We start from the raw sequence: 10851 nt of genomic DNA, 5'->3' as shown, positions 1-10851 counted from the left end.
CATCTGGTCTTCAGGGAGAGAATAAAAGAAACAAAAAGCCATCACATAAGCGAAAGGAAGAGACTGACAGCCCAACAGGAAGAAAAGATATGCAGAGAAACACAGAGAAATGCAGAGAACACTGGTGAGAGGCAAGAAACCTAACGAAATGACTTTGCTGTCTTTCTGGTGGCCCAGATGCATCCTTGTCCTTTGATTCTAGGAGACACCTTTCTCTTTTTTTCCCCTCATTTTGTTTTTTTTAACTGACACACAGTTTATTCACAATATCAGGTGTACAGCAAAGTGATTCAATTATTTTTTTCAGACTATTTTCCATTATAGGTTAAGATATGGAATATAGTTCCCTGTGCTATATGGTAGGTCCTTGTTATTTATCTATTTTATGTATAGATCCCTGTCTCTTTTTAATAAATGCCTCCTTTTTCATCAGCTTAAACTAGTTTGAACCGGCTTCAAGCTCTGTGACAAAGTCATCCTAGTCAATGTGAGCGAGCATTAAGTGGTCCCTGATTTAAAATCTTAGGTAGTAATGCTATCATTGCTGAGTTGTTGCAGTCGTGTACAGTTGTTTGTATCTGCTGGAATTTTATCCTTTCTCATTTCTGGAAGTTCTCTTCCTTAGTAGAAAAATTTTATCATTAAAGAAGTTAAAATCCCTTCCATTACATTCACTATTACAATAAGTGGCGTAGCTGGACTTCAGCTGGACCTTGCCCTTTTCCCTGGCCTTTCCCTCAGATACCCTCTTTAGTTATAAGTTCTTGTAAAACTTGCCAATTGATATTTTAGAGTAAGGTTATAACAAATTGTTAGCCTTATATTTTAAAAAATTGTTTTAGTGTACTGTTACAGGTGATGAAAGTAAAATTCATCCCTTCCAATAAGTTTTCTCCAATCTTTCTCATAGAGCGCCTGCATTTTTTCCACAACAGAGTCTCACTTATGTCCATCTAATCATCCGTTTGTATGTTTTCTTGTGGAAGTGGTATTGCAACTTACTTATACTCGCTCTTTTGTATGGGCTGTTTCGTGTTATTATTCCACTTGATGGAGTCAATTCATCAACCACATCTTTTCATTTACCTACCATAGTTACTAGATTACTTTGCCTCTAACATAATCATTAGTGACAGGGAACATGTTACCCAGGGGTGCTATCTTCAACTCTTTCCAGCAGCTGTTTTGTTCCTAGGTTGTCAGTGGGTTTCTAAAGCCTCACATCACATCTTTCATCTGATAATTTGTTTTGGTTTGGAGAAAGAGGCTCTAGCTGTGTTTTAATTTTTTATTTTAACTTAATTTTCAATTCTCAGTGTCGTTTTTCTTTTCACCAAATTCTTTCCCTTTGCTTCATGCGTGACCTCATTTTTTCTCCCAGTGATTCTCCCAGAATGCCTTGGTCATTCACGCAGCCATAATCCATTTTCATCTTAAACTATTCCTTACAAGCTTCATGTTTTATTTATATTTCTCTAGTCTGTTCTCTCTAGTGGTTTCCTTTCATTTTCCTGTAAGAGCTTGTGTCTTGCTGGAACATACATTTCTCCCACATTTGTGATAATGATAATGTCAGTCCCCTTAGGTGGGGGACTGGCATCTCTCAACCCCAACACACCCTCATGGTTCCCTATCCCTTTCTCACTGGGCCTGAGACTATTGTAATAGGAGAGGGACTTATACAGAGACTGCAGACTGGATCAGTGGTTCCCAAAGTGACAGACTGCATCATATCCCTCATGTGATTATTTAAAAATGCAGATTCCTGGGACTTACTCAGTCCAATTGAATTCTAACCTCTGGAATGGTGCCTAAGCCTGCATTTTTACACCCTCCAGGTGATTTTTATGCACCCCAAAGCTAAAATCCTAGAGAAGAAGCCTTTCCCAGATGGGAGCAGTTTTCTGTCCTGAGTGTGGAGGGAGCTGGTCTGAAGTGGGGATGACCTTCTACAAGGTTTTCCCAGACCCTGATGCTTCCAGCAGATATTATCTCTGCCTAAAGAAATGGGGACTGGAAGTCCCACTCCCAGGATCATTGCACTTAGATGTCATAACTTCATCTCAGAGTTCCTCGCTGGAACTTGACTCTGGTTCCCCAAAACAGTGTCTGCCGTGGGAGCACAGGGCACCATTAAATATTTGAGGACAGAGATGTGAATGGGCTGTAGCTGTGAGCCTCCAAATCTGTGTTTCAAATTCTGAGAACCATTCGAACCACTGGAGCCAGCCACGGAGCTCCACCAGGCTTGCAGAGAGGCACAATTTCATCAGAACTAGCAATAAAACCAACATCCTGCCTCATTCCCCAGGGAACAGAAGAGAGGTCCTGGCTCTGTGCAAGAGGGAGAGCATTTGGCTTCTCTGTCTCTGTTTCTACAAGATTGAGGGTCCTCCAGACACATCTTCCAGTGAGTCAAGGTATGTTGATCGTCTTAACATTGCCAAGATCACCTGTCACTGTTAGGGTCTGGAGAAAGGAGAAGGTAGATGCAGAGTGAAAAGGAAGAGTGCTAGAATACGGCCCAGAGCAGCAGACGTTGCCACCTGCTGGGGCTGTGAGGACAAGGGAACATCCTGAGAGTTGAGTGGACACCAAGGAGGTAGCGGGGCTTGAAGTTCTTATTCCACTAACCAAAGGCTGCATGTAGACTTCTTGGAGCAGGAGCAGAGGAAGGAGGAGAGATGATTCCAGCCTGAGCCCCATCTCTCAAGACAGAGGACTTTGCGACAAAACAGCAGCATGTGAGTGCCTGCCAAGCACAACAAACCGATGGAGGATTTGTATCAGACAGAGAGGCAGAGAGAACCAAGAGAAAGGAGGCTTTAACCACCCGCCTGTGTTAATATGGGCCTATCCACAAAAAGGGGGAAACTGTAACCAACCAAAACTGGTGCAAGTTCATATGGCGACCGTGAGAATGTGCCTCTCAGGTCCCCAGCTGCACAGGGTGGGGGAAGGCATCACTGACCGATGGCCCCAGCTCTGTTGTATTCTGAGTTCCGTCACCGTGTTTCATGGCTCCCACCAAGCCAGAGAAGTCTGAACACTGATGGACACAAAATATCTTATTTATTGTCAATCTCTGCAAAGACACATTGAAGCAACAAAATATACATTTGTCGACCTTTTAGAATTTGTTTTATACATTAACAAATACAATGTGCTACCATAGCAATAAATTAAATGTACACTATTTACATTACAGAGGCGGTCCAGGGTCCATGAATCACCTCCCTGGGAAGGGGAAAGACAAAGTCATCATCACACAGATCATCGTTTCCAAGCCACACTTCTCTGGTTCTTTCACACAAGGGACTCTCTTCACACTCACACGGCAGCCCTCCCTGGCCTGGAGTGTGGAAGGGCCACGCCCTGGGCAGGGGAGAGCTGCCACCCATGCGGATGAGCAGAGATGACACAAAATCAGAAAGGACGGCATTTAAATTCCAGTCTTCCAGCCAAACACCCTCTCCCTAGGCTGGTAAGGCACAGGACAGCACCTCTGCCCCAACAGCCTCTCACTAGGCAGGGCTCATGTCCTTGGCGTTAGTGTGGGTCCTACAGGGGCACGTGGCCCAGCTGAAAGGAGGGAGACATGAGACTGGAGGGAGCAGCAAGGAACTGATGGCAAAACAGCTGTAAGAGCCAGGCAGGATGCCCCAGCTGGGCCCACCAGGCTGCAAGCACAGCCTTGGCAAACTGCTGACCTGCCCTGCCTCAGACAGCGGGGTAGCTGGGGCTGGGGGAGGAGCCGTGGGGCCCTTGCCAGCCACCGGTAGCCAGAAGATCTACTTGAACCCTGACCATTCCCCAACAACAGACCCGTCTCTGTTGACTCAGAATTGAATGAAGGTAGTGTTTAAGTTGGCACCTTAAACAGTCAGGGTAAGAAAGTGAAACGGGCTGTCATCCCTTGAGCCTGCATTTTTATTAGCCACCTTTGTTTAAAGATCAGGGAGTCTGAGTTTTCTTTGACCACTTTTCTTCTTAACTTAAGAAGGGAAAACCAAAGTCTGGGTAACTGCACCTTTGCCCTGGCCTCCACCCCCATTACAGACAGAAGAACTGACATCACCAAGGAACAGTCCCCTGGGATCTCTGTCCCACCTTGTTTTCTTTGCCTGAGCTGCATCCAAAACCCCAGGGCCCTCACTGAAAAATCCCAGAGAGGATCCCTCCTGATGAAAAGAACAGAGACTGAGGCTCACCAGCACCCTGGCCAACACCTCCCAGCCAGTGCCGAGGCACCAGCAAACTGGCTTCTCCAGAACTCAGGGTCCCGGGAAGTGCAGTCATTTGTTCCCCCAACCCCGTTGTTGGTGCCAAAGAAAGGGCCTGGGTTGTGGATTCTCATCCCAGCCTTGCCACTAGCTGGCTGTGTGACCCCAGCAAGTTGTTTTCCCTTCACTGGGGCTGAAGTTTCTCATCTGGAAGATGACGTGATTGGCTTAGATGTTAAAAAGGGGCCTGGAAGTCTTGGACATGGAGATGAGGCTAACAAGGCTGAACCACAGAATATTTTTTCCCCAAAACGCCACTTCCCATTCAGGAACATAGACAGAAACTCTAAGACCTTCCAGCTCAAGCTCTTTCTGCATCTGTTTTTCAGCATCGACTGAGCAGAGGCATAGGGGTGCCATACAGAGCCTGAAAAGAAGAGTTTCTTCTGTGAGGCAGGCTGTTCCCAGAGCCGGAGACGTATCCAGGCAACTCTTATCCTGGGGAACGTCTCACATCCCGGCAAGAGCACCATCAGGATGAGTCTAGTCTCAAGGACCAATGAGGCTTGAGCAACCTTGGAGCCCCAAGACTGGGGGCAGCAATTAAAGGAAAGACTTTTGGGGACAGAGCAGATACAAGAGGGGTGTGGAGGAAGCAGCCTCCAGGAACCCGAGGTGCCAGGCCCATGGTCTGGGGGGCGAGGGGAAACTGGCCTGTCCTTGCTCTCCCCCTCAGCCCTGGGACCTCAGGGGGGCCAGTCACGTACACTCTGGAAGCCACAGGATGAACCTTCTAAAGGTAGCAAGGCAGGACCCAGAGACATTTCAGATCCTGTCCAGAGTACCCCATTAGCAAATCTCAGGTCTATTTCTTGGGGGGCACACCTATGCCTCTCAGTTTCTCTGGACACACCCAGCCATCCTGACCACTGGCTCAGACGCAGGGGGACAAAGGCCTCCCAGGAAGTGGGGCTGCAGGAGGAGCAGTAGGGGAAGCTGGGTGCAAGGTTCCCAAGTAGGACAGAGTGGGGACGACCTGAAAACCCCAGAGGACTCCCAGACCACAACAAACACAGCACGGCACAACCACCAGGCAGCCGTGGATACCAGCTACCCAGAGAAGTGAGCCAGAACCTGGAATGGATTTTAAAGAAATGCAGTTTGACCTTTCAAGCTCCTTCAGAAGCCCAGCCTACAGAACGCTCCCAGAATCCGCCAGCCTCACTCCAGCAGTGGGTGCTGCTATGGGGAATTTTAATAAAAGCTGAACAGACATTTGTTGACCTTCTAACTAGAATACATCTTACCAGACTAGTACTTTAAGTAAACATATTTCCCAGATAGTATGAGGGGAGACGTCCACCCAGCCTGCAAATAGGATCCCACAAAGTCCATGTGAGTTGGGGACAAAGGATCAAGGTTTTGCTCTAATGGCAAAAGCAACGGGGGAATTGTCACATCAGTCAAATGGAGTGTAACATTTGTATGTCTTGACTTGGGAATGGGCCCAGCTCCCAATGCAAATAAAGCTTTTGGTTGGCAATCCTTGTCATCTGCTTATTAAAGCAGGAGCCCAACCTGTGTCACCCTGGGAGCCCAGTGTCACTGAGGCCCCACATGCACTTGAAGCTGTAGCACCTCAAGGGTCTGCTCTCTGTCTGACATGGAGGACATCACCTCTTAAACCCCACCACGGCCCGTCAGCAGAAATGACCCATCGCAATGCAGACTCAGATAGGTGAGAAGGGAGGAGGGGGCCACTTCTCAGAGAGCGAGCCAGCTCTGCCCAGCAAGGGTGGGCTCTGGCTGAGGGTGCAGGTGACAGGAGGTGTCTGAACTGTACCCAGCTGGGGCCAGGCTGCAGGAATCCCTTCAATGTGACAACTGCCTACAGACCTGTGGCTGGAAAGGGGAAGAGGAAGATTGGGGGGAGGCCTGATATGACCACAGGGCTTGGTAGCTGGAAAGAGCCCCCGGGCAGCACTGGGCCAGGCACGGAAACTGCAGAAGGACACGACCCTTCCCCTCACCTACATTCGACAGCACACGTAGCCTGACCAACCTGACCCGTCGTCCCCTGCCTGGTGTCTCGGGCTCCCACCTGAGCTGGGGGCTGAATGAACTATGCCTCCCACAAACCTCCACAACCAGCAGAGACCTGGAGCCCAGCCCAGCCCTCAGCCCTGAGGTTGTCCTCAGCTCAGGCCCCTGGTGCTCTGCTGCTCACTCTTCCTGGATCCCTTCCCACTCCTGGTGGCCCATGCCTTCGTGGGAAAAGCATCTGCTCAGAGACGGACGGCTTCTCCTGCAGCCGCCCCATCCAGAGCCTGCGGGAAATGAGGCTGCCCAGGAAGAGCGTGGCGCCCGCTCTCACATATGCCCAGCCGGGTCTCAGCTTCAACCGGCCGGGCAGCTCAAGACACATGGGCAGCAGGGATAGGAGTAGCCTGAGCCTGATGTCAGCAGATGGGTAAGACGCTCCCAGCACAGAAGCAAACAGATATTTGGGAGCTCCAGACACATGGGAATGGCAGAACCGATCTCTATCAGGATGCCCACGAGGATGGCTATAAACCTGGGGTCCTGGAAAAGTGCTCCTCCCTCCACCTCCACTAGATACATTCACTGCGGCTACAGCCTCCTGTCTGCTGTGTCCAGGGCTCTGTGCTGCCCCTCCCCGGGCGCCATGTCCTGCTGTCGGCCTCTGATGCCCACCTCACCTCCCTGCCTTTCCGGTCCCTGACTGAGTCCCTGGTGCCCAGATCCCCCCCAAACCACCGTGCCCAAATCATTCCCCTGCAGATAAAACAAGATGACAAATGACCCAGACACGCATCACATAGGGTGGTCAGGAGCAGGGGGAGCCTGGAGGAATGAGGCCTTGTCCAGAATGGGGAGGTGCTGGCAGGGATGGGCAAGGCTACCGGTAGCCAGGTGGGACACTAGGACAGACAGCTGATCTGGTGGGCAGGTGGCCAGTGGAGAAGCAGGACCGTGATGGTCAGAGTAGTGGATGGCACCCCCAAACTGCTGGAATAGGAGCCTTCTCTGAGACAGAATCGGGGCTTCCCTGGAAAAGATAAGGAGAAGGGAGATGATGGCCGCACAGTGGGTAAAGGAAGGAGTGAGATACATGTGCCCATGGCCACAGCCCACTGAACATGCTTAAGACAGGAGGCTGCCAGATACAATGGTGCCGACTCTCTACAAACATTACTTTGGTGAACAAGGCATCCGAAGGACCTGACGGGAGTTGCAGTAAGTGTCAACATGCCCATTTTCATAGACCAGGTTTACATAACGGGCTCAGTTGTGCCTCTCCCCTTGATTCCAAATGTGCCTCATACCCCCTTGGTGGTGGAGAGTTGGACCCAGGCCCTGCTCTGCTGAAAACCTCACATGGCCCCAGCTGAGGCTGGGAGCAGGGGCCTCCCTGGGCTGGTCCTGCACAACATTTAGGGAACCAGGGCATCTCTGGATATGCAGGGAGGACGTCTCAGCCCAGAAACCTGGCCAAAGACACAGGGCAGGAGAGGCTGCCAAAACGGAGGAAAGAGAGCCAACTGAGAAAGTGGGGCCCTGGGCTACTGCCCTCTGCCTGCTGGAACAAGCTCCCAGGGGAAGGGAGACCGACTTGGTGAGTCTGGCGCAGTCTATCAGTCACCCCTTCCCATCCGCAGCTGAGGCCATCTGCCTTCTTCCCCATCCAGACCCGCGCCCCGTCATAGAGGCTCCAGGGAAGAGGTGACTGGCACTCCCCGAGGGTCAGGATCTCTCTGGCCATTCTCAGGGTATCAGGCCACCAAGTACCCTGATCTTAGTGACACACCTTCCTTCGTGGCCACAGCAGGACAAACACTCAACCTACCTCAGACAGGCGAAGGACTCCTCTTTCACATTAGTGACCCTGTTTCAAGAAAAATCCATGTGAGTGTTTTAAATAACAAGACAACATAATCCCCACCGACTGCAGCTTCCGCATATTCAGGGCTCAACTCTCCAGAGAGCCCAGGAAGGGACATGAGGGCCCAGGAGCCAACACTCCCCAACTCACATCTGCGTGTGTCCAAGGGTAGGGCTCTAACATAGGAGCTGTGGCAAAGGTTGGCTGGTGACCCACAGCATCGCCCCCAGACCTGACCAGAGCCTGCCTTCCCTTCCACCCACCCCAACCCCAGGCCTCCTCCGTGTGAGGTGTGGGGCGCCCTCTTCCTCCAACCCCAGGGAGGAGGAAGAGGGTGGAATGTGGGAGGTGTGACCCTTACCGCACTGGAGCTGGCATGGCTGAGCTTATCAAAGCGGAATTTCAGGTTTGACCTCGGGGAGTTTCTGCTTTTGACATCTAGGAAAAAGAAGAATGCCCTTGAGATGAGGGTAGGGCTGCAGATGTCGCAGGGGCTGCGGAGGAGGGGCCCTGGATAGGGAGGCCAGAAGGTGGTCTCCTCTCCACTAGGCACTCTGGCTTGAGATGAGGGTAGGGCTGCAGATGTCGCAGGGGCTGCGGAGGGGGGGCCCTGGATAGGGAAGCCAGGAGAAGGTGGTCTCCCCTCCACTAGGCACTCTGGCTGACCTGCCCTGATTCCCGAGAGCCAACTCTTAAATTTTTAGAAATCTGTTATACACAGTCATTTAAAAAAATAGATAAGCTTACAATTGAATAAATTATATTCATCAAAGGTAATAAATTCTCAGAGTCATCGCTTCCTAGTTATTTACGACATCTCACTATTACCTATACTCCTAAGGTGACTTACATCCTTTATTTTATCTGACTGGTAGTTCTTCCCAACCCCACGTCACATATGTGTTGTGTCTCTAGTCACTGCACTGCGAAGAGCACATAAAACTGAGAAAATCCCTTTGCAGTATTTGAAAACTACTATCTGATTCAGCAAAGAAGCTGCTCACATCACTGACAAAATAATACCAATCCCCATTCATGTTGGAACTACACGTGTTCATCATCTGGAACCTTCCACTGCCTATATATAGATAAGAGGTCAGACAAATTTCAAGAAAAGCCTTTTGTGAGAACCAATGGGCTCTGTGGGATTTATAAGTAAAGAATATTAGATATTTTGTCATTATTTGTAAGTTGTGTGCTTCAGATCCTTTATATCAGTAAACACGTACATACGTGTGTGTGTGTATGTGTGTGTGATGAGAGCTAGGTGTTAAATATTTACCGGCTCTCCACTGGCAGGGGGGCCACTTGGCTTTCTGGCCTGGGGGTCTACAGCTCAGTGTACTCCACCTGGAGGCTGCTGACTTACTCTTGGAACTTAAATCACAGGGTTCCACTCAGTGCTATGAATACCTCTTGGTGTGACCTTCCAGTCCCCCCTCAGGGCCCCAGGAAGCCCAGGTGTGAAATGACCAATGACCAGGGCACCTGAAATAATGGGAGACCAGGCCCTCCAGGCCGCCTCCCTCTCCTCAGCCCTGTCTCAACCCAGATGCAGCTGAACAGCCTAAAACTGAGGAGTTTCCAGATCTCCAGAAGCCCACCGTGTCCCTGAGGGTACCCAGCAGAACCCCTGAGGGGCTGGGGATGAGATGTGGCCCCTCAGGTTTACATACTCCATGGGGGCGGGGCGCGGGGGGTGGTGAGAGGGGTGGTAATAAGAACTCAGCAGGAGTCACAGACCTGTTGCACGTCCCCTTCTGCCCTGGGGGAACTTCAGCAAGTCATACTCTCAAACTCCTTATTTATTTTGATATTCATTTAACACCAAGGAGGAGCCAGGCTTGATTACAGATTCTTTCATTCACCCTTTCAATGTTTAATTAAGCCTTGTTAAAAAAAAATAATCATCAGGGAATTTGTATTACTACCCCACTTTACAGATGAGGAAACTGAGGCTCAGAGAGTTGTGAGCCTGCCAACCCTGCACCAGGATCAGAACCAAGCTCCACAGTTCCCCGGCCACAGGGGCTGCCCCACTAACACAGGGGCACATTTGCTTGTGAACAGTGATCCTCCTGTATTCCCAGCATTGCTGTCCTCTTTTGCCAACATTCCTTCACCATGAGAACCCCAGAAGCACTGTGGCTGAAACCACCTAGTTGGCCCACTGGCCCTTTCTGTGTTTCCATCATTTAGACTAGAGTTCCTCAACCTCAGCCTACTGACACTTTGGGCCACATAACTCTTCATTGTGGGGGCTGCCCTGTACCCTGTGCGATGTTTAGCAGCATCCCTTACCTGGGTCCAATAGATGCCAGCAGCACACTCACTTCCCATGAAAATCAAAAATTCCCCAGAAGTTGCCAAATGTGCCCTAGGGAACAATGCTGCCCCCAGTTGAGAACCACTAATTACACTATTGTTTTATTCTGTTATTGAACAAACACTTAGGTTAACAGTTTAGGTCTCTGATAAGCGTAACTCATTCACTCTTCACCAACCACATGAGGTAGAAACTATTCCCCTCCTTCCATTTGTCACTTGGGGAAACTGAGGCACAGAGAGACTCAGGACCTTGCCCAATGGCACATCACTAGTAAGAGGAAGATCCAGGATTTGCACCCAGACTCCAGTCTGCCCCACACCAGGCTGCCCTCCAGGACAGGACCAAAGCTCTGACTTCCGGCACCCGCAGCGCCCCTGGTGTCTACCGCACACATC

General features: G+C 50.3%; 1 protein-coding gene across 11 annotated transcripts in view; it reads right to left on the bottom strand.

Annotated features, from left to right (window-relative positions):
• Positions 1 to 3053: 3053 nt before the first annotated feature.
• Positions 3054 to 10851, bottom strand: part of RAP1GAP2 (RAP1 GTPase activating protein 2) — a 150731-nt gene continuing 142933 nt past the window's right edge. For all 11 annotated transcript variants that reach the window (XR_012499573.1, XM_045518965.2, XM_045518966.2 and 8 more), the window contains 3 exons: positions 8489 to 8565; positions 8092 to 8130; positions 3054 to 7293 (listed from right to left, as the gene is read on the bottom strand). Coding sequence is in view for 10 of the 11 variants with exons in the window: in XM_045518965.2 (XP_045374921.1) it covers positions 8122 to 8130; positions 8489 to 8565 (86 nt within the window). In the remaining variant the exon portion in view is untranslated. The remainder of the gene's footprint in view (positions 7294 to 8091; positions 8131 to 8488; positions 8566 to 10851) is intronic.

This window comes from Camelus bactrianus, chromosome 16 (genome assembly GCF_048773025.1).
Source record: "Camelus bactrianus isolate YW-2024 breed Bactrian camel chromosome 16, ASM4877302v1, whole genome shotgun sequence".
NCBI classification, from domain to species: Eukaryota; Metazoa; Chordata; class Mammalia; order Artiodactyla; family Camelidae; genus Camelus; species Camelus bactrianus.
The sequence above is the reverse complement of the archived record's forward strand: the minus strand, read 5'-3'. Positions and strand labels throughout refer to the sequence as shown.